General features: G+C 38.3%; 3 protein-coding genes across 7 annotated transcripts; 2 read left to right on the top strand and 1 right to left on the bottom strand.

The window, feature by feature from the left end:
• The first annotated feature begins 9,488 nt into the window (after positions 1-9,488).
• LOC104000183 (auxin-responsive protein IAA10) lies at positions 9,489-12,494 on the top strand. Of its 2 annotated transcripts, none has more exons than XM_009422168.3 (5): positions 9,489-10,067; positions 10,594-10,916; positions 11,496-11,598; positions 11,877-11,961; positions 12,124-12,494. In XM_009422168.3, exons 1-5 carry the CDS (start codon positions 9,634-9,636, stop codon positions 12,199-12,201), a joined length of 1,023 nt encoding a protein of 340 aa, XP_009420443.2. In that variant the 5' UTR covers positions 9,489-9,633; the 3' UTR covers positions 12,202-12,494. The 2 variants fall into 2 exon arrangements, with proteins under 2 accessions (XP_009420443.2, XP_009420444.2); XM_009422169.3 differs by having other exon boundaries at positions 9,490-10,067; positions 12,146-12,494.
• A 108-nt stretch (positions 12,495-12,602) lies between these two features.
• On the top strand, positions 12,603-21,465 carry LOC135651831 (uncharacterized). 4 transcript variants are annotated; one of them, XR_010501952.1, is made up of 7 exons: positions 12,603-13,080; positions 14,194-14,242; positions 14,398-14,465; positions 18,941-18,997; positions 20,167-20,240; positions 20,399-20,836; positions 21,127-21,465. XR_010501952.1 is itself a non-coding variant. In XM_065172317.1 (6 exons), exons 1-6 carry the CDS (start codon positions 13,057-13,059, stop codon positions 21,386-21,388), a joined length of 534 nt encoding a protein of 177 aa, XP_065028389.1. In that variant the 5' UTR covers positions 12,603-13,056; the 3' UTR covers positions 21,389-21,465. The 4 variants fall into 4 exon arrangements, 3 of the variants coding, with proteins under 3 accessions (XP_065028389.1, XP_065028391.1, XP_065028390.1); XM_065172317.1 differs by lacking the exon at positions 20,399-20,836; XM_065172319.1 differs by lacking the exon at positions 20,399-20,836 and having other exon boundaries at positions 18,915-18,997.
• Positions 21,466-21,805: 340 nt separating this feature from the next.
• Positions 21,806-22,570, bottom strand: LOC104000181 (brassinosteroid-responsive RING protein 1-like). The gene has a single exon (XM_009422167.3). It carries the CDS (start codon positions 22,435-22,437, stop codon positions 21,940-21,942), a length of 498 nt encoding a protein of 165 aa, XP_009420442.2. The 5' UTR covers positions 22,438-22,570; the 3' UTR covers positions 21,806-21,939.
• Between the last annotated feature and the right edge of the window lie 1,480 nt (positions 22,571-24,050).

Below are 24,050 nucleotides of genomic sequence, written 5' to 3'. Positions count from 1 at the left end.
TAGATTCGTTTCTTTTCTTCGGTGGAGTCTGCATCGATTGAGGATCTTTTAACAAGCCTTTTTTGTTTTATATGTAAAAAAACTTAAGTTCTAGTTAGGTTCAAGGGGATTAATTTGGACCTTAGGCGATGAAGGTCGGGTCGTTCACTTCTCCACCATGGTGATCTCGGGGTGGGAGCGGATTTATAGTTGCTCATGCCTAGGTCTCTTGCGAGATTATTCATGTTTATGCGAGATCATTGAATCTATGATAATATACTAATTGATCGTTTATAAAACCTTGGAGACTGTCGTCGATGTCCTTTTTGCTAACGACCAAAAGAGGCAGGAGGGCTTCGGTCCCATCATAAAGGACTGAATCACGAGCGATGAATGAGCATTATCCATGTCTCATTTCTTGTTAGTGAATCGAGTGACGAAGTCTTAGAGTATCTCCTTCTCACCTTGTTTGAGCTTGAGAAGCATCGCTGTTAACAACCTCGAGCGCACATTTCTGAGAAAGTTGAGCTCAAACCCTTTTGTGAAATAAACAAAGGAGCTAATGAATAGTGACTTCAGATGAGCATACGACTCTCTTGTTGAGCCTTTTAAGGTGGTCGGAAAAGCATGACACATTAGAGCATCCAAAGTGTCATATCGTGACATTTAAGTCCAGAAGATAATGATATGCTCCATTAGATCAATAGTATCATCAAAAGCTTCCAATGATAAAAGACAAAAGTTTATTGGGATCGACTCCTCCTGGATAAATGGTGACCAACCCAATATGGGGTCGACCTACCCCTCACCATTAGATTACTAAAAGTTTTGATACATCTCTTTCAAGCGTTAATCCATTTACTATAGTTGGATCCTTATAGAGTCTCTATCGAATGGGCCGAGTAGCTCTAGGTTTAAGCGAAGAGAGTAGTAGTGGGATAGTTCATTAAACTCCATGGTCGAGGAGCAAGATGTTCCCTCGGCTAGTGGTTTGGTGGTTCTTAGATGCCCCTAAGTTGCTAGCAACTTGTTGGGTGGAGGGATGCTAGCAAGCGTCGATGCTAGTGATTGTTGAGTTGTTGACTGTGATTGAGATGATAATATTGTATGTTGGGCTAGTCGGGGTAGAATTGGAAAAAATGGCATGCATCATGTCACTTATTGGATTAGGTTCAAGAATACCTCAATACAGATGAATAAATGGTCCAGTGGCACTCTTGGATCATTAACAAATGTCAATACTACATTGGTACTTATGCCAAGGTGGATGCATCCATATGGGGAAAGGATGGCTGCTCTCTCATCTGAGCAAAAGTGCTATCGGTCAGGAGCAGAGTCTCACCTGAGCGTTCATTGAGAAGGTAAGCTTACAGATATTCCTGCGACATCAAGCCCTCTTTCTAGTACTAAAATATTGGGGAAAAATATCATTGACATCTTTGTCAACATGATGTAGTCTTGATTTGTGTGTATAGAGTTGTCTGAAATGGAAAGTACCTTCTCCTGAGTTGTCACCTGTACAAAGAATAAAATCGAGAGAGGCTTCCCGAGTCAATCCCTTCGACGCTTAAGTTAACCCCATGGTTTGCTTCTTTATGTCTAAGTTCCTTTTTCTTTTTTACTTGAAGTTGAGGGTGTGTTTTTATACCTAATCTTAAATAGATAGAATATTCTATAAAGATTTTGTAGGGGAGATGATTTGTAATCAACCCGAGCTACCCCCGGAGCTCACAAGAATATTCTTATAAATATTCCATAAGAGAGATAGTTTGTAATCGATCCGAGCTAGCCCTTGGACTACTAGGAATATTCTTATGAATATTCTATATTGGGGCAATTGGTAATTAACTCGATTTATCGTTTAGACTCCCAAGAATATTTCTATGAATATTCCGTAGAGATAGTAGTTAGTAACCAACCTGAGCTGCCTCTTAGACTCCTATCCATGCGGGTAAGCAGGTGTCAGGTTGTCCGAGACTTTTTCTCCATAAATCTTAGGTGATGCTTACGTGGCAGGTGATGGCTGACGGACTATATATTCCTTATCTAATCTGAAGCCCTAATAGTTTGATACACAATCTTGTGTCATTAATAGTTGAATGATGCATGTTATTCTTAATAACATTTACCATAGTCATAATTCAATGGTTACTCACCATGTTATTAAAGGCTCACTAGGTTCATTCATAAATTGACGTTTTGTTATAGACTTAATTAGTTTTGCAGAAGCCATGTGACACCCTTATATGTTTGTTCGTAAAGGGTCAAATCTCCCCGAAACTTCTTATGGTCTCTTAAGAATCTACAAAAGAGCGGGGTCCTACAAGTAGTCATTTCAATAAATACTTAATAAATAATATAAATTATAAGCAGAGACTTCGTAAGCTCTAAACAATCACATGACAAAGGGTCCAAGATCGTCTACCGTGATCAAAAGTCCCCACAAAGTATTCATAAAATACTATTAGAAAATAAGACAATGAAACAGCTTTAAACACTACACTAAAGGCTCGTCTAGCCATATGAGGTATTATGTTGGTTAGAACTTTGCACTATTTTATTAAGTCAAAAAACCCAAAAAAGACTATTTGAATGGCTTATTTCTGGGTAGTTTTATCTTTACGCAACGATTGTACATAACCTATACTTACAAGCTTGAAACAACCATAAAATTCAACCAAAATTGGACTACTAAACCTATTGCAAGCCCTCTACATGCTATGCAAAGCATGAACAAGACCGAAAGACATAGATATACCAAAGTATTACATTAGTTACCCTATTTATAATTTTGTCCAGATATTCTCCTTAACTTATTCTTTCGATGCCTTCATCGAAGCCTTTATGAATATTATATCTCCTTGCCTTTGTTCAATTTTTAATCTTTTACTTCAATTGCAACATGCCTCTTAGCTCCCAATTGTTCTCTGTCATTATTATTGAGTAATTAAGTACCTCAATTCTTTTATTTATCCAGCAGATGAGCTTTATACATGTTTCAAATCTCTTTAAAGAAACATAATGGGATACAACAATTGTTAAATTATCACTAATAGTGATAAATGCTATTGAAAGTATATTATCTATTTTATTTCTCAATAGAATATTAATCGAAAGCAAAAGAATATGAACTTACTTAAAGGTAATAATTAAGTAAAAGAGGAATCGATGAGCAAAATTTATAGAGAAAAGACTTAAAAAAAACTTTAAAGTTTACGGCGCATGCTTGCTAAAGCTCTAATAGGCATCCACCCAGTTTAAGCGGTGCAAGACATTTGAGAGACTAATGAATAATAATATCTTTTTCTTTATTTGAAGGATCTATAAGAACCAACAAAAATCAGCACAAACTTGACCAACCCCACACCATAGTCAAAGTCATTGGCGATTTGAAGTAATATAGCAAATCATTCAAAAGGTTTTTATATTCTATGTATCGAGTTGGTTACTAGTCTTCGTTGCTCTTTGCTTACACTTTTGCAGGAATTAAAGTGATTGCACTCCTTGCTTTAAGTTAGCTATTGTGATTCACCTTCTCATTGTTATCAAATTTTTGAAATGTTAAAAGTTTTACCTAAAAAGAATAAAATTTTATCTCGACTTAAATAAGTCTTCAATAGTTTTAGTCACTTTTGGGATTATTATTATCTTCTCTATTATTTCTATCATCTATTATTATAAGTAAAAAATATAAAATACCATATACTGCCTAATCATTTCTTGGTCAAGCACTCCTGCATTGATTTGAAGTCCCTCATTTTTAGTTATTTTGATGAGAAACATGTTGACATCGGTCTTATAAGATTTCCTGGCCTTTACCTTTCAATCTTGTCTTGATATTTGGAGTTTGCTTTTGCATTCTCCACCTCCTTGGCCCTTATCATGATTAAGTACTCACTCTCCATGAGAGCAAGCGATTGATAATTCAATGAAAGTTCTATCTCTATGGTACCATGGCATTATCATGCCCATGGTTTTACTATCTATCACCTTGTATGTATGTTCCTTTCTTCAAGATGGGTAGATCTACCTCTGCAACACTATAGCACTTTTTCGAGTCCACGTCTATTCTAATTGATGCTTAATTTTGGGTAGCTAAGTCCCTTTGAACTTGTTATTACTTCATCTCTCCTTTCGACCATCTATTTTAATACCTCTATGTTCTCTTAGTTCTCCTTAGTGGATAAAAAGATAGACTGTAATTCTTATGTATGGCCTCTATCATCATATTGTAAGGCTTATGTTAATTTTGTTCTCCTTTGCATCCTTAATAGCAATATTCACATGGCTTTGTCCTTTGACTTGTCGAGTTTTATTAAGTAAATATGAGCTTTGAAACATTCTAACTCTCCAATCGCTCTGATCATATCATTGAATGATCAAGTCCTCCCACGAGATTTACTAGTATTTACACTCGAAATTCTTCCTTGGTGGTATATAACCCTTATATGCTGATGACAATTGTTTTCATTCGATGCAAAATTTAATTTATGCAAGGAAGACTCATCCATACGGTACTATTACATTCACTCCTTATGAATTCATAGCCCTTCTTATCATCATATTGTTCACTGAAATAGAGCTTTCAGTAGCTCCCGATTATACCTTTGTATGATCATATCTCTCATAATGCTTCCCTCACGTATGTTGCATTACCTTGAACTATTCCACCATAATCTACTATACCATATCGTCTCCTGGTGACATATTCATTATATTTTGATCTTTGTGGGATGAACATGGACTATAATCTCTCCATGTGTGGCCTCTACTAGCATATCGTGGGGCCTGCACCACCTCCGATTATATTTGCTCATTTGACAATCGACCTTTATCCTCCGCTCTTAGGTCTTACCTAGATAAAGTATAGTTCTAGGATAATCCATCGCCTAGTTGCTTTCGAAGTCCACCGACTTCACTAAAATTAGCACACCATTATCTAGATCCTAACCCCATGCACCCAGCATAATCTCTATTATGCATCGCTTCATTCACAATAACTCGAATGGTAGCACTATAACATATTATTTAAGAGTACTCACAATAACTCGAATGGTAGCAATGTGTTAAGGCCTTTTGATCCTAATTTAGCCTTCACAAGTTATATTAATTTTTTTATTAAATGCTTCATCGAGATAAGATGCATGTGCCTTGAAGCTCCATTCAACTTTAGTACCATACAAGATGAGTCTGCTTCATCAGAATGAGAGACCTATAGAGTAACATTGATCTTACTCTTGCCTCTGTAAGAGTTCATGTCCTTAACCTCTATCAAAGAAAAGCTTCATGTCTTTACTCTATGTTTCATCTTCTATATCGACTCCTTTTATGCAGCTTAAGCACTTCACTAAATTTTACTTAAGTTGTTTTACTCCTTAGTTTGCATTAAGTTGATAGTGACTCTCGTGCCTATCATTTCACGGGTCAGCCCTCTATTAAATCTGATCTCCACATCAACTCTAAGGGCTCATTCATTTAGTATTGCCTTTGGTCGCTCTCCTATTTGATCTTACAAAACATCCATCAACACATTACCTCTTGTAAGATCATGCGATGACTCCTCATCGCTTATTCAGTTCATTGAGCTTTGTGGAATTATTGTCTTGAGGTACCCCTCAACATGTACAGTCCATTACATATGATTCTTTATATGGAAAATTGAGACTTATCCCTCCTAGATATCAGTTCCGTTGGAGCAACTTTTCTTTTCGCATCATTCCCTATATAAGTTTTAGAGATCATCAAATCTATAAATTACTTTGTCTTACTGAATAAATTATGTATTGTTTTTGCCCTCGTAAACATACTTGTTAGATTACGGCTCTTCGCCAATACAACCCCCATTGTGTCCCTTAAGGCCTAGCAATATGTTGAACTTGTTGCATACTTCAGCCTCCTAAGGATGCATCCATCCCATGCTGAAGAGAAAGTTTTAATCCTTCATAACGTCGAGTTTTAGTCACCTTGAGATGACCATGAATAGTCCATCATTCACATACGAGCCCTTTCATGAGTGAGACATTATTCAAGTTGGTAATTTTTCTCATTTCTATGAGCTTTGTATAGCTCTTTTAGTTTCCAAGCAACCCATCTCTTATTGCACAATCTTATCCTTTGCTAAGCACCCTGCTTGCCTTGAGCACCATCAAGTTTAGTTGTTGACGTCGAGCCATAACTTGAATTCAATCATCCTAACCTTTATGCATTATGCGTTCGTTTTAGCTCGTTTGTTCTTGTGATGCCTCTTGAAAGGGTTAGTCATTCATCTGAATTTCAATCTCGGATGCTCACTCCTTTGAGCAACTTATTTTTCTATATCTCAATGTTATTTCTCTTAAATAGTTGAACATGCTGATTGCCCTCAACACAATCTTGCTAGGTCCCTCACGTTTGTATATGAAGTATTTCTAAATAATTTTATCCCACTTTGATACCCTCTGTTACAAACTTAGTTGGTTTTATCTAAGTTGTACGGTACTCTTATGTGTCCATGTAAAAAGTTAGTCTATCTGAAACCTTTTATAATCTCTTAAGGACTTACAAAAGAGAAGACGAATTAGATGAAACGTTTAACTTAGGATCTCACAATTAGTCATTTCATAAAATATTTAATAGAAAATATAAATTATAATATAACTTCATAAACTCTAAATAATTATATGATAAAAGGTTTAAGGTGATCCATTATGGTCAAAAGTCTTCACATGATACCGTTGCGAAACACGACAATGAACTAACTCTAGACACTACCTAAAAGTTCATCCAATCATGTGCCACCCAAGTTGCTCATGAATGTTGTGTTTGCTAATACTCCGCACCACTCTACAAAGTTTGAAATCTCCCAAAATAATTATGTGTATGATCTATTTTTAGATAGTTTTACTTTTACCCAATAATTACACTCAACCTACACTTACAAATATAAAATAATCATAAAAATTAGGTTACTAAGCCTTTTGTAAGACCTTGTATATGTTTGTGTAAAATATAAACAAAATCAAGATATATAGATATATATGAGTATTATTTCAAATATCCTATTTATAGTTTTATTTGGGTGAGTATATTTATTTTACTTTCATGTACAATCGAATCGAAGAAGTTTTTACTAACTGAATATTCATATGAGCTATTTAGAGCATATTGAGGTGTTCAAATCAACTAAAAAAATTAAAGTAAATATGAATTGAATCGGTTTAAAAATGATTTGGTTGAACCTTGTTGAAGGTTATAAATGATTCCAATTCGGGATACTTATTTTCAGTTTTATTAATCGGTTCATATTGAACAGATTTTATAAAATACTTTTGGATACTTAGAATTTAGATTTCACAAATTGATGATCAACAAACAAACACATGCGCGCGCACACATAAATTTAGATTTCACAAATTGATGATATATATACATATATATATACATATATATATATACATATATATATATATACATATACATATATATACATATACATATATATATACATATATATATATACATATATATATATACATATATATATACATATATATATATATGTATATATGTATATATGTATATATATTTATATATGTATATATGTATATATATGTATATACATATATATAAATATAAATATAAATATAAATAAATAAATTATCTAATTAAATTAGTTCAAAATCGATTAATTTGATTTGATTAATTAATTAACTGGTTTATTTTATATATATATATTGTGCACACTCAACAATTGCTATATATAAAAAAATAATATAAATTGTAAAAAAATACAGATAGCTATGCGGAGCTTTACGGGACTCAAGAAGAAGACCATCGGTCAACATAAGCATGATGAAACATCCTATTTTATTGTTTGTTTGGGAGGCCATGCAATCTCCTTGTGATAGCTTGGGAGACTGTGTGACGCATAATTCGCCTTTTGGGAGTCATAATAATGTAGTATTGTGGAGACTGATAGTGTATGTATTGTGCACTCCACTAGCCACAAGTAATCATGCTCTGTGCCCCACTGTTGACTGTCTTCTCTCTTCTCTCCTCCATGCAATTGTCACAACCTTCTCACTTCTAATAATTAATTATCACATACAAAGTAATACTTAAGAGACCAATAAAACCTACTCAACATTTTTCTTTTATGACATATCTTTGATATCTATTATTCTACGCCAATTTATAACGACTATGATTTCGCTTATATTAAACTCCTTATTTATGGGCAGCGCTCTAAAAGCCGTGCCTGCCGTTTGTATCGCACACACGCAAAAGGGCAGTGCCGTGGAACTGAGAGTAGTGTCGCGTATCTCGGGCTCATCATTACCCGTATCGCCTCCACCGCGGTGCGTGGGGCAACTCTGTCCCCTTCGCTCTCGACACAGTTCGACGCCGCCTGTCCGATCATCCGTACGCAACTTCTATGCGGGAGATGCCATTGAACGATCGAGATGGCTGTCCTCGACGTACGGACGGTCCGGATGGTTTACGTACGAAAGACCCTACGCTTGACACCGAGGCGTTCGCGTCCGCACCGGCGGTCAGTTGGACCCCTCTAATCCGAAAGGACGCCCCCCGATTTATACCTCCGAAGCTGTTCCCCACCGAAAGCGACGGCAGGCGGTGGGTCCGGCTGTCCCGGGCCTGTCGGGACACGTGGTGACGAGCGGCTCGAGCTCTGAGCCCGGTCCCCGTCTCGTCTAAGCCTCACGGGCTGTCGTTACGCGCACAGCCATCGGCCGCTCATCCGACGGCCGCCGGCGTCCCACCTCAGCGCGTGATCCACACGCGTTCGAACTGGTCGTCCGAATCGCCGGAAGCCGAACTCCTTATCGTTTCTATACTATTTTTTCTCGAGCAGTTAAACCAATAACGGGCCACTATTATTATTTTTGAAGGACAGCTGTAAAATTAATTTTCAGATGATTTAACTGCATCGGTAAAACAATCGATTTACACGTGGAAGACAACGCATCCTCCGTCTCGTGAAAGCAAACCTGCTTAAAAAGCATGGTGAATCAATCGGCTTTGGGTTCGGCACGTGGCTGTTGTTGGCCCCGAACACGGACAGCATCTTCAACAGAGAGCATTACCAACACATCGTTTCGATTCGACGTTGTTGTTGTTGTGATGAATTAATCGATTACCAAAGATGGTTAATGCAACGGGAGGAGCAGCGGGAGCGTTGTCCGCACTGCTTAAGATAAGAAGCCTTTATAGCTGCTGTTAATTGATGCTTCTTGTCAGCCACGGAGTGTTGCTTGCCACGGCCGAGTCAGGGAACACGTTGGTATTCCCTCCCGCTAACACCACCTTGCTGATGTCTGGCAGCTGGATCGCTGACGATGCTGTTTGCTGGCTCGAGCGAAAAAGGTGATTTGGGAACTTAATTATACAAGGGGACAAGAGGTTGTTGGGGTCTACTAACAGCCAACCCCGCCCACATATCTTTTCCGACCCGTTATCGCACCACACCGATGGCTGTCGGCCCCACCCACTCTAATCTAATAGAGGGAGGGTATCGGTGCGGTGCGGTGCGGTGAGAAGAACGCCCTCGCTCTCCCTCCTCCGATCGCGCTGCATAAAAGGGGCCCCGTCGCCGGTCTGCAGTAAGCGTCCCCCGAGCCGACTGCCAACGGACAGGGAGAGTCGCGCCAAGGGAGGATGCAAGGGGTTTGTGGCTTCGACGGAGGCGTGGCGTCGCCTGAGTCTGTGTCTTCGGTCTCGAAGGCGGCGGTGGCTGCGACGGAGGGGGGAGAGGAGGAGGGTCTGGTGGTGGACGACGTCCACGGTGGAGCAGTGGGTGAGCGGGAGGAGGAGCGGGAGGTGGAAGTGTCGAACGGGGAGGAGCTGGAGCTGGGACTCACCTTGGGGGCGGCGAGGAAGGCGAAGGCTGCGCCGGCTCGGAGGGGGGCGTGTTGCCGCATCCTGACGGCGAAGGACTTCCCCTCGCTGGCGGTCCGCGCGTCACGAAGGTCCCACTCCGGTTCCCTCGCGTCGTCGTCCTCCGGCACCAACCGGGGCGGCGGGACGGCCGGGACTAAGCGCGCGGCAGAGTCCGTCTCCCCTGACGTTGGTGGTTCCCCTCATCCTCCCAGGTGAGCCTTAGGTTATGTCTCTACCTCTCTTGCCTTCTCTTTTTCTCCCATGTTCATCCTTTTCCTTTGCTTCCCTTCTTTACTGCCGAACGTCTCAGTAGTAAAGGTTCCTCTTTTACTCCTTTCTCATGTTTATGTCGTTTTCTTTACTTAAAGCTCACCAATATTTGTTCCATTTAAAGACAAAAGTCACTATTTTCTTTTTTGTATTTTGTTATGTAACTTTTAATCAGTCTTCATGTATTATTTTGACAAAGTATTGTTTTGAGCTGCTGATCTGCTTGAATGCTACATTCAATTAGTTTTCATGTACTATCATGTCAATCATATGAGCTCAAAGCAAAACATTAGTGATGAAACCAAAAGAACAAATGAAAACGAAGCAAGAGCGGAAAAAAAACTTGTTTTTGCCTCATCATACATCTTATGCTGTTGAAATCTAGTAGGAATTTTGTGGTCCTCTTGATTTTTAGATTGCTGCTGACATTTTGGTATTGTCTCGAATAAATTACATGTGGGAGGACAGTCAGATGGTGGTTGGATGGCCACCTATCAGAGCATTCAGGATGAACAACTTGTTCAACCATCCAAAAGACACCACCGCCCTCAAGAAGGCCGACGTTGACAATGGTGTTGATAGCACTAGTAAGACTGCGAGTGGCAGCAGGGATCAGGAGGACAAAGGATGTGCTACGAGGAGTTCGTTCTTTGTTAAAGTGAAAATGGATGGTGATCCTATTGGTAGGAAGGTGGATCTCAGTGCCCATCACTCCTATGAAACTCTCGCGGTCGCGCTCGAGCTCATGTTTCACAAACCCACCATGGCCTTTGCTCTCGCGACCTCTGCCCGTAAGTTCGTTACCTGTAATTATGTGTATTTCGCTTCATGGTTGTTCTACCTAGAATCCTGCAATCCATAATTTAAGATCTAGTTAGAATTCCTTCTGGGTTAGAGATTCTTATATCAATGTTAAAGCTTATGAACATATTGGCCCTTCCCTTTGCTGACAGTGTGTTTACGACTACTGGTTACTCAAGAAAAAAATTAAGATGCTATTAGAGTTTATTGTGAATTTGAAACATGAATTGCTTAATCAAACATGTGCCATATCCTTTGTTGATGTGTAAATGTTAAACCAGCTTGCACGTTTAACGGGTTCTTGGCTGCCCGATCGAAAATTTAAAAGTGGAACTAGATTTGTAAGTATTCTGCTGTTCTCTGCCTCTTTGTATTTTATAGGAATTGAGTTAGATCCCACAAGTAATTAGGAATTGAGTTAGATTTGTAAATATTCGAACTTGGGCCGCTCTGCTGTTCTCTGCCTCTTTGTACTCTATAGGAATTGAGTTAGATCAGACAAGTCTGTATTTTTTATCGGCATGTTGGAATGCAATGGAGTGCTAATTTCATTGGTATAAATGATGCAGATGGAGCGAAGGTTTCAAAGTTGTTAGATGCCTCTTCTGAGTTTGCTCTTACCTATGAAGACAAGGATGGTGACTGGATGCTGGTTGGAGATGTCCCCTGGGGGTAAGCCTTCTGATTATTACTACAGCTTGATACAGATACCGATACTTGTCTTGCGATACAAGCATGTACCTGAACTCTGTAATTTCATGGTGTCTAAACTCTCAATCAGCATAGGCCATACATGTCCACTCAGATTGATTCTACTATGGTTTTAATGCATACAGAGTTGGAATAATATAGTTGTGCTGCATGAATTTAAATTGTCCTTGTTCTTCTCTTTCTAAAGCATTTTATTGGCTCTATAGGTCTCTGATTCTGTTAAATACTATGATTTGCAGAATGTTTTTGGAAACAGTGAAGAGACTAAGGATTATGAGGACTTCAGATGCAAATGGGCTAAGTCAGCCAGTCCATTTTGGAAAGGTCAGTTCCCAGTCTTACAACATAGTAAATCAACCCTTGCATATCGCAAGTCAAAACCCTCCTACATTTTTAGCAAATTAATTGTTGTTTTGCTTGAAACACAATCCAAAGTGGACTTCTAATTTGAAATGCTTATTTGCATTGCTTGATATCTTAACATAGTTGGAATTATACGCAACTCCAGGGATTCTACTATCCTTCAACACTGCCAGTGGATCAATAGGAAGCAGTCCTGCCTGACTTGTGGACTTTGGAGTATACAGAAAACAGAAGCTGAGATCAAGTTTTCTTTCAAGTTTAGACCATTTGCCTCATTTTGCCAGTTAAGATCAGGTCTTGGAAAATTGCCACTAATGTTGGGTGGCTGATTAGGTAGATAAACATGTTTATGAATTTTGTGTGGTGATTCATAGCTTTGACCACTGCATGCTTGCTGTTATGATACTGTAAATACTGATTTTGTTCAGTTCAGGTTAAAAAGACTTGTTGCAAGTGTTCCTCAAATATCTAATGGATAGATTATTTTGCTGCTATTCCTGCTTTGATTATTACTCTTGTTTGAATCTGCCGGATATGGATTCGTCGTTCTCCATTGCATGTTTGCCCCCAGTGCAAGCTTCAACTTAAACATGGGAAAGAAACAAGATGGTTCTAAAACCCATTAAACTATTTATGGTAGCAAAGGTTTTCACGTAAAATAAAAAATGAAAAAAAAAGATATTGATGAAAGAAAAACAAATCAAAAGTTAGCTACCAACTAATTAGTTATTTCCAACTAAATAGTTAGTTATTTCCAACTAAACAGTTAGTTATTTCCAACTAACTAGTCACCAATAATTAGTTAGTTACATCGTGAAAAGTATTCCTAATATGAGCCAAAGTTACAATCATACTTACAATCACAAGGATTTGGTTCGCCTCTCCAGCTTCCTCCTCGACGACGAATCCTCTCAAGTCCGCCTCTGCTCGTTCCTCTCGTAGTTCCCTTCGCTCAGAGAGAGAGAGAGAGGAGTGGCGAAGAGGGGGAGGAGGAGAAGGTGATTTAGGGCATGGCAGCGGTGGCGATCCATCAGTTAGCGCAGTGCATCACCTGCCATGCTTGGTGCCCCGATCAATCTAGTAACCTCCGTTTCCTCAATTCTTCTCTCTTTTATCCGTTTGCTGCTATGTTCTTCAATCGTTCTTCCGGATCTACGTATGGGATCTTGAATGGGTAGCAGTTACTGTAGGATTAGCTTTCTTTTGTTGCCGTCTTTGATTGTTTATTAGAGTGATACTTCGTACGGCTATTTCCCCCTTTCTGTTCGTTCCTTTTGATCCATGCGACGTGACTTCAATTTTGGTCTCCTTGAATTCGTTTGTGGAGTATTTTGTTACCAGTGAAGGGTATTAGTTTTATCTTAGAACCATTCTGTATTCTTACCGCTTTCCTTTCTATGTCATGTGCTTAGACCTGTTGCTCTCTCTTTCAACCACAATTTCCTAGAAAAACCTCTAGATTATCTATAACATGCACATCAAGGGACTTGAACATGGTTCATAACTTCATACCTACTTTGTCACTGCATTTATGTGCATGCTATGTCATGGTATGATGTGAATGTGTGGCGAGCATCTGATATAATGGACAATTCGTGAATGAATGAGTGCTTTTGTTGTTACAAGTAGCTTATAGAAAGACATAGGAATTCATTAGTTAGTTTGGTCTTGATAACTTGTAGTTATTGAGCACGCTTGGAAGCTTTAATGGAGCAGGACAGTTAAGTAGATATCTTCTGGAGGATGCAAGAATTAGTACTGCACTTGATCTTCTGGTTTCTATCATGTTAATAGAATATTTACTGATTCTCTGTCTATTAGATGGTCAGAGACATTTACCTATCTCTTTATTCAATAAGATTTAACCCATGTTTTGGCAGAGCAATGATGCTTTATTTTATTTGCACCATTCTTTTGAAAGAAGCAAACAGGGTAAGATGGCCGATATCTACTATATTAGTTTCAACACTTTGCAGTAACAAATCGACGTTTGTGAAATTTCTCACAGTGGTGTGGATATATGGTCCAAAGATGATTTTGAAGTTGCTGATGATGGACTATGCCTGCAGTTTTGTCAGTTTCTACTGCATGATTTTATGTATAATACTAGCTTAAATTGTGTTAAAAGAGAATTGATGTAGTGATAGTGGAATACCATGTCTAATAGGTTTAGTGTTTGCCTTCCATTAATAGGTCTACAAGAGCCTCCTCATCGTTGTCTTCCTCGGTTTTCTATTGATCTGTAAGTTTCAGGATTCAATCACCTTTTGGTTCATTGTTATATTGGCCTTTTTTGGTTTGTATTGACAATAACTTACTTTAAATCATTAAGAATTAATAATAAGCCATGTACTTTATATGTTGAAGCTTACAACTCAATACTATTCTCTCTTGCAGTGGTTGCATTTTATCCAAACAGTCACGAGGTTCATATCTATGAACTCTGTGGTGAAAAATGGGAGAGGGTACATATACTTCAAACAGTACCATTATCTTTGTTTACTTCCTATTTTATATGACAGTATTATTATGAAGCTTACATCCTTTGGAAGCATTTGCATTTCGTGTTTGTAACTAGAGTAAGTCTTATTTCTTTCTTTGGCATTATAATCATGTATTCTGATTACAAACAATATATTTTAAGCTGTTATGGAATTTCTTTGTTGTAGGAATTGCTTATATTGTACCAAGCTGTATTTAGATAACACATTTCACTATATTGGAAATACTCACAACAATTTTGTTATATATCACACAGCTTTTGTAGTTGCACTAAATATGAATTTGGAGCAGCTTAAGCCATTAAGATAAAGAAAAGGGCTTTAATAAATCCTGTACAATTTAAGAAGCCTAGATTGATGGAGCCGGGAAACAATGAACTTGTTCTTATTAGACATATATTTACATATATGGTTTGTTTTACTAGGTTGTATATGTATAGGTAAAGTTCCGTATAGCTAAAGGTCCTACTGATGAATGTCTTTTATTTTCATTTCAAGATTTCTTTCTTCCTAGCAATGACTAATACCACACCAAATACTCAGGAAATGGCTAATTATGCTAAATACAGAAAACTGCTAAAATTAGGGACCAACAATTATTGAAAGATTTGAAGTCCGGAGGATTTTCACCTATCTAAGTTTATGAGTGTCATGTGGTTTAGGCACTGCTCATTCTCCTAAACACTTCTTGTGTTTCTTGTCGTTGTATTCTGCAGCAAATTAACTTGTATCTGGAATAAATTGGAGCATAAGATCTAACAAAATCGTAACTGTTTCACATGATCGGAATTCGAGAGTATCTTCCTATAAAAGATTGTACTCTGTGACAGTTAAGTATTCATGTGGTTAAGATGGTACTAACACATCCAGATTTACGTACCTTTTGATATTCCTAATCTCAGATATGTTTGGAATCAAGAAGCATCTGAGTGGGTACCTACTCTTATTATTCTTAGGCTTAATCGTGCTGCCCTTTGTGTTTAATGGAGTCCTAAAGGTGATAGGACGGGATGAGATGCACAATCTCACTTTTGTTTCTGTTCATCAATGGCTCTTGTTAGTGATTTTCTGCATTTGAGTTAGATTGTTCTATATGATTTTCCTGTTGACTTATATGATTTTCATGTTCATCAATCGTTCTATAAAGTTTCATGTTCCTCTTGACTTATATGATTTTCTGCATTTGATATAACAGTATCGCTAAATTTGTTTTCTTTCATGTAAGCTATTTCTTAGATGGTACTTGCTCCCATTGCTGTGCTACTGTCATCGTTGGAGCTTGTGCAATCTTCTACTTTTCCTGTCATTTGTTTTCCCACCTTGTCCCTCATTTGCTGAACTCTGCCATCTATCACCTTGACCCTTTACTCCTTTCTTTTCCTTCTCCTCACTGTTTTTCTATTTTCTTGTTTTCTTTTCTTCTCCACTTATGCCCTGCAACAGCCAGATCTAGTACTACATATTGCTTTCTTTTTCTCGTTCTCCATTTCTTTGTGTTCTAAATCGTTACACGGCTCGAGCCATTCTTTTTTGTTAACAATGATTCTTTATTACTTTCTGTTCTGCTCTATATTTGCTATTTATCATTTTTAGTAGCTATCTTTCATGTATCATGATTAAATAGATTAATAAAAAGGCTCCAACTTTTTGTCCTTTTGCAATTATGTATTAAGCGGATCATGGTCTTGTGGTACTTGGTTCAAAATGTATTTCTCTATTGTAGTTATTTATTGTGTATTTTTCTTTGTTCTGGATGTTTTGAATTGATGTATATTAACTGTATGCATAGCGCCCCGTGCACATATGTGAATGCTGAAGTATGTCTTCAGTACCTCTACTGCCTGGCATAACAGGACTCACAACTGTAGCCTTGGCTAATTAAAATATGAATGCACTTTATGGCTACTTTCTTTATGATTGCATCCTGCAGCACCATAAATTCACAAGTATTTTTAACATAGTGGTATGATGTGCCTTGTTGTTTGATGTATATGAACAAAACTGAAGAGCAAAGTGAGGGTGCAACCTTGTCAATGTCACGTTTACTTTTATCCGTTGACTGTATCAACTTGAATGGTTGATGTGGATGACGGTGACAAATGATACCTGAATGAAGAGTGATGGGACACAACCATTTTACTGTTCAGTGAACAAAAAGTTTGAAAGGCCACATCCAATTTGAATTCTTAAAAAGTTTGATATGCCTCGTAATCTATGAAATTGCAATTTAGTATTAGTAGAACTTTTTGTTAAAATCTAACAAATACACTTGGAGTTATAGATTACTTGGATTTGGATCAGTAATCAACAGAAGTTTTTATATTAAGATCTTGCCTGATATGTAAGGTTTTGGTTCAGGAGTATAATCTCAGAAAACAAGTTTGCTATTGGAAGTGGTGGTAAAACTGTATGCACATGTTACTTTGAGCAAGAGAATAACTGGTCAGGAGTGGTAGCCAACCTTACGAGGACTATTGAGTGTCGATAGAGAATCATTTGCTCTCGGTGTCATGAGAGGAATATCTCATGTATTCTTGCTCAGAAAAAACCCTGGCCATGGTCATTTGGATTGAGAGAGAAAGAGTTCTCCGGGAGAATCCGATTAGAACGAGACTCGAGTAAAAACTATATGGGCTTGATAGTACCAAGCCTGATATATGATCTCTTGGATATTAGAATGATGAGGGACTATAGGTATACGATAACTGAGGATAGATAGGTCCAAAGGATTAGATTCCGTTATATCGTTTGCGGACTACGGCGTAGTGACCTAGTACGTCAATAGTCGATGAGTCGAGTGAATTATTATGGAGATGATAATTCACTAAGCCAGAAGGAGTTCTGACAGGTATGACTCACGGCCAGCTCGATACTGGGCCTAGAGGGTCATACACATATGATAGACATTGCGACGAGTAGATGTTCGGATATGAGATATCTTTTGGAGTCCCTATTCTATTCTAATCCGTGCATCTCCTATATTCAGTAGCTAACTTCTATGCTTACTACATATTGTATGCATCTCATATGTGCAGTGAAATCAACTACCATGTGTCTTATACATCTGTTTACTTATATACATGAATACATCTGTCTTGGTGCTTGATAAAATTGTTCAATCTGGTCAAAAGGCATTTTTTTTAATTTAGCACTTTCTATGGGCTCATCTTTGTTCATTGTCAATGATCAAGCTGCACATGTGCCAGCTAATTGAGGAATCTACAAATCTGCATCCAGTAGATATTATTTGTATTTTGGCTATTAAAAAAATACATAGATAATTCCTAAGAGGCACTACCACATTTCATCTGATGCATAGTAAACTACTTCCCTCTCTTGCTAGTTTTGTTTTTGATGACATTGTCTCAACAAGCATGTCTTTGTGCTTCAATAGCTGCACTAGTTTGAACTTTAAAATGTGTTCCAGAGCAGATATGTTAGTTTAAACGTGAAATCTGTAGATTGCATATGACAGTGATTATTTGTATCCAGCTAATTGAGGAATCTACAAATCTGCATCCAGTAGATATTATTTGTATTTTGGCTATTAAAAAATACATAGATAATTCCTAAGAGGCGCTACCACATTTCATCTGATGCATAGTAAACTACTTCCCTCTCTTGCTAGTTTTGTTTTTGATGACATTGTCTCAACAAGCATGTCTTTGTGCTTCAATAGCTGCACTGGTTTAAACTTTAAAATGTGTTCCAGAGCAGATATGTTAGTTTAAAGGTGAAATTCTGTAGATTGCATATGACAGTGATTAGAGTGTTTCATGTGGAATTGATAGAGCATCAGCACCTTTTTAACCAAGCTTCCTTGTTAAATTAATCTCAAAGCTAGTTGGCTAATAATTAGGGTATGCCCTATGGCCATAGGTACATTTGAGAACAATCATTTTGGAGGGAAGTATCCATGTAGGAGTTGTTGCACTTAGTACAACTTAAATTGTCAAATTTTCAACATGAATGAGTTCATTAAGTGGAATGGTCTAGTAGCTTTGCCTTTGAGAAAATAAAAAGTATAAATAAAAAATGTATTTTTTTGTCCTGCCTCTTCCGAAATCTTATTACGAACCTGATAGAAGACTGCAACTAAATCAACCTCTCCATTCTACTAAATACTTGTTGGTCATGGTTAAAATCTCGATAACAATCTAAGAAGGTTTGTCATATGTTTGGTCAAAACTCAAAGAACTATTTGAAGTCATTATTGCTCTAATTTTGGAAATCTGTCTAACCAGAGATTCTTTATTCTGCTCTTTCTAAGGGTTGACTAGTTCACATCATTAAACTTTGTGCTTTCTTTATTTGTTTCTCTGGGAGAGCTAGCAGAAACTTTTGTTTTTAAAACTGATTGCGTTGTGTAAACTAATTTTAACCCCCTTAACCTAAATTTAGTTTCTTACCCAGGATTATTCTTTTTCATTTGGTTAAAGCTTATCAAGAAGAAGCATAATTCTTCTGTTGCAAGTGTTGAATGGCATCCTAACAATGTAAGTTTGTCAATATAATCACCTTATTCATATCATGCAACCTTTTTTTTTTTCGTTGAAGTTCAAACACTGAACAGTGTAATTTGGTCATTTTTATTTCAGTTTAACTTCCACACAAATTTTTGATGTCTAATTCTCTATTTTCTCTCCTGTCAAATAAATTGTTGAACTTCAGCATGTTTTCCAGCTAATATAACTTATTTTTTATGTTTGAACTGTAAGACTGCATGTCAAAATAATTTTCAAGATTTGAAACGTATCTAGAATACCAAGATGGTTAGTTGCTTTTGTTCTAAAACAATGAGTTTTGTGTTATTATGCTGTGAAAAAGAAGGTGAAATAGTAAGTGAAGTGGGTGAAAGAACAAAAGTGAAAAAGGAGAACACTTATGTATGACATATAGGATATCATGGAAATACAAGGAGATTTAGGGAAGATGTCAACCTACTGTGACACTGTAGGTGTGAATTTATCCTTCCTGATCCTTTTGGCATATATCTATTTATATAATGTAGAACGGTTGGGCTAGCTTGATAGCAAAAGAGGATGAGTAACTATGGATGTTAAAAGATGGAAAATCTTATTTGTTTGATTTTTAAGAATAAGAATGGAACAGCTGCATAGTCAACAGATTTGTGAATCATTAAATTTGAAACAGTAATTGAAATAATAAAATAATGTACTGGTCTTGTCTCTGTTGGCTTTCTGTTATTGGATTTGGTGTGGAGCAATGATTTTGGATCATTAGATCTTTTAATCCAGATATGGGGCCTTTAAGAATGTACATTGGAATAATATATGAACATTTAGTGCTCTGTGAAATCACATGTTGGCAATTATTATCAAATTGTGATTGGATACTGTCTTTGAAATTGCTATATCTGGTCTTGTGTTGCTCATATAAAGCACATGAATGATTTAGCATATCCCCCTTCTTGTTTTTGCTTCAATTGCAATATGACAATTGGTAACATGTAAAAGGGAGAAGCTGGACTTGGAAAAGTTAAATCGACTGATTTCATCTGCATTCATGAAACCTTCTGTATTTGCAAATGTGCATCTGTTTTTACACCTATTACCAGAACTAAAAGAGCAATGGTGCTTGCGACCATCATATCAGAACAAATTCCATTGTTTCTTTGACTTCATCTTTGACTTTGTGGTTGCAGCTTCTTCTTGCAACAGCATATACTGATGATAAATGTCGGGTTTTCTCCACTTTCATCAAAGATTTAGATTCACGGTTGGTACAGATACTTGGTTACAACCTAAATGATACTTCTAAAGAAGATAGGTTATATTTGTTTGATTTGTGCTTAATAATTATAGCATTGATTGACTATAATAGAGACTACAACATGGCTACGTGTGTTCATATAACTTAATTTATTTGACTTCAAGGACTTGAAGACTGAAACTGAAGTCCTTCTAGTTACCTCTAGAAGAGTCACGTGAGATCCTGTACATCATAGAACAATATATAGGCACAGCTGAAGTGGATTAGTTACACAATACAGAAAGGATTTTGATGCTATGCTGTATGGATATTGAGATTATGACTTTGTGCACTAATAAGTAGATGGAAGAAGTGAAGGAAAGGAAGCGTCAGCTCCATCAGTTTTAATAGTATTTTTTTGCAGAATAACACATCAGCAGTATTCAAAAGTTTGTATCATAAAAATAATCTTTCCTGGTATAGTTCTCTTGTCCATTGGTATAGTCCAAGGTCTGGAATTTTGTGTTTTCTTAATGCTGAAATGTATCGGAAGTGCATCATGTTCCATTTTTTCTGGTGCTGTCTATCTTCAGCAGACCTCACTGCTGCAATTGCTACCATCGGTATATCTTCATTTAGTTTTCAGCTGAATGGGTCTGTCTTTATTCTTGCGATTCATTTGCGTTCTAACGATAGAGATAAAATTGGAATCAGATTACGTCCTCATAATTGTTATGTTGGGCTTATCCTGAATTGTTATGTATCATGATTAGTTAGCAATCTCGTGCTCTCTTAATTTTCCTTTTCCTAAAGAAAACTAGGAATTAGTTATGATTTTTTAATTTGTTAGACCATGTTAGATGTAATCCGATAAATCAACTCAAATCTTCCTCTTTTGCGTCCAATGTCGTAGCACAAGAGCCTGCCCGTGCATGGACCCTCCACGAAGGAAAGAAACACGCGACGACGGTGATGGAACGCCAAGATTCTGCACCCACTTGGAAGAGATAGAGCAGCATCATGTGTCCTTTTACCTGGTGCATGTACCTTGCAGAGCCGAGCTTTTAAGCATACAGCGGACTTATCGCATCTTTGATTGTGATGACTCACAAGTCACCAGAACTACTGCTCCTTCCAAGTGCTTGTATGTGCCCGAAACACCAAAGGATCTGTAACGCCACTCTTGATGTAGCTTTGAGCTCACAAAATAGTTTATCCATTTAGAATCTCAAAGCTTAGTGCCATGCATTCATGGATTCTGGACTTGCTGTCACTTAGGATGATTATATTTCGAACACTAAACGTAATTACCGGCGGTTCTTTCTTAATTAATTTATGTATTAGATCCTAAAACCACAAGACTCAAGGTCCTAATTGGGAAGCATGTAAGTCATAAAGTTAATTGGAAAGTATTATTCAGAAGGTTTTTTAAGCATAATCATAATATATATTTGTTGAGACAGTACTTTCAAGTATGTTTATAGCTTAGGATATTACTGCATTCATACTCGACTTAGCACTTAGATTTTGCATAATTTACCAACCTAGAAGATCCATATCCATTACGACTCTCTGACTGCACAAGCAAGAGAACGAGGCATATATGGTTTTTCCTGTCTTATTGCATTCAAACCTGTGTTCGCATCATTTGCAACACCTTTGTACACTGTTAGCCACTTCGCTACGAGGAAGGCAACTCCTGACGCAGCCCAGACGCCGGCGGCAGTTAGTAGTTGATGTAGTGGCGGTCTTCGTCATATGAGAAAGAGGCGTCAGAAATGCCGACCTCCTCGGGGAAGAAGGGAGCTCGGCACATGGGGCAGGTGCACTGTCCGTGATCCAACCACCGGTCGACGCACCGCCGGTGGAAGACGTGGCGGCAATTGCTCATCAGCCGGACCTCGTCGGCGCCTTCAAGCTCATAGAGGCACACCGCGCAGCTCTCGGGAAAGCAGTGGCGGCCGCGATGCGCGGCGAGTAGGTCCTCGAACTGGACGACCGGCAAGCTCTCCTGGATCAACTTGGCCGGAAGCGAGTAAAGGCTTGTTTGGTGGTGGTAGCTGTGGATGTCTGAGTCATTATTCCACTGGGCTTCGGACCCCAGGAGGCTGCTGAGGCCAAGAGAGTGGAAGACCAGGTTGATAAGCCTTCTCAGGTGGAGTAAGAGGAAGAGCAGGTGGATGAGGAGCCTCGGGAGCTCGGGGTAGCCAAATGGGAAACCCATTGAAGGGTCAAACTGCAAGCGCAGAGAGAGCGAGAGAGAGAGAGAGGCTTATGGAGATCGCTAGGCCGGTGTGCAGAAGGGTGTGAGAAAGAAGGCTGGTGGATTGGTCATTTTGTACAGGGAGGAGAGGGATGTGGGACATGATTGATGAGATGAATCCCATGTGATGTTCATCTTGTGGATGGAAGCATTAAGTGAGTTGATGTCCAATTGGCCAATCATTCGAGGTGCGATGTGGTTCTTGGAAGTAAATTATTCTCACTCGTTCATCTCTCCACTTCTCCCTGCATAAGGAAAAGGAGATGAACAATGACAAGTGTTGGTTGATGGGTTCACAAATTCATGTGTTTGTCTCATCATCATTGTCCTTTTCCTGTAAGTGCAAACTAGTCATTCGACTGCCAAATCCATGGCAGATAGCTTTCTTGAGTAGTTCTCAACAATGACATTGAGATTAGTAGCAGTCTCAACTCCTTGACTCTCCATATCACCTTTCATCCAACACGGATAACATCACGAGGCATGCAAGGTGGAAACAAGCCAACATGGTGGAGCTCATACGGAGCACCATGCCACTTGGTGCCACCATGATGCGCTCAACAAGCAAGCATGGGCTTTTGGCATCTCCCATTACATCTCTCCTCCATGTTAAGTTCACATGGTGGTGGTGGTGGTCGTGGTGGAGGATATGGAGGAGAGACAAAGAGTTATTAGTCTATTGTTTTGGAGTAGGGGAGTGGACACATCACATCACTAGCTCCTCCTTTGTCTTTCCCACCGTCGGCCATTAGAGCACCAACAGGAGCAAGACACGGCGCCCGGAAGCGGACGACTTGTCTCCCTCCCCCTTACTCTGCCATGCCCGGTGTGCCCAACTCTAAAAGGGAAGAAGAGCCAATGAACTCAACATACAGTGCTTGTCCTTCCACAGTTTTCTTTGTTAAGGGAATCATTCGGGTTGATCAATCTGCACCCACATCATGCTACTGTTGCTGTTTTATTTACCCAGATATTAAATTGCTAGGAACAGCCTCACTTTTAGTGTCATGCTTGGGATGGGTGTCAGCGAGAGATCTCCACGAGGAGGAGGAGGAGACGTGGGAAAGGGATAAGTACCATATTACCTACTAAATATATTAACAATGAGAGAGAGAGAGAGAGAGAGATGGTTCCCAACTTATCCACATTAAAAGGTATTTTCCTCATGAATAAAAAATAATAATATTTTCCTCACTTAAATTTATATATAAAAATTATTTTCCTCAGGAAAAATAAAAAAAAGGGAATTAAAGAGCCTCATTTTTAGTGCACTTTGAATATTTAAAAAGGCATTATTGTTGGCAAATTAAAACCATCAATTCCAATGCATTTAATACACATCAAACTCGATTGCACAATTCTTTGTGTCCGACTCCATCCCAAACTTCACGAAGAGAGCATCCCACCTTACTTCCATGCACGTTCTAATGGAAACTTGCATGCACGTTGCAGTTCCTCGACGAAGAACCAAATGTAGAATCCCCGAACCATCCTTACTCTTGGCTCAAATTTTCGTCCGATTCAAAGTAAATATTGCCTGTTCCTCCACCCATTTTGGTAATTCCCCATGCACT

This window comes from Musa acuminata, chromosome BXJ3-10 (genome assembly GCF_036884655.1).
Source record: "Musa acuminata AAA Group cultivar baxijiao chromosome BXJ3-10, Cavendish_Baxijiao_AAA, whole genome shotgun sequence".
In the NCBI taxonomy this organism is placed as follows: Eukaryota; Viridiplantae; Streptophyta; class Magnoliopsida; order Zingiberales; family Musaceae; genus Musa; species Musa acuminata.
The sequence above is the reverse complement of the archived record's forward strand: the minus strand, read 5'-3'. Positions and strand labels throughout refer to the sequence as shown.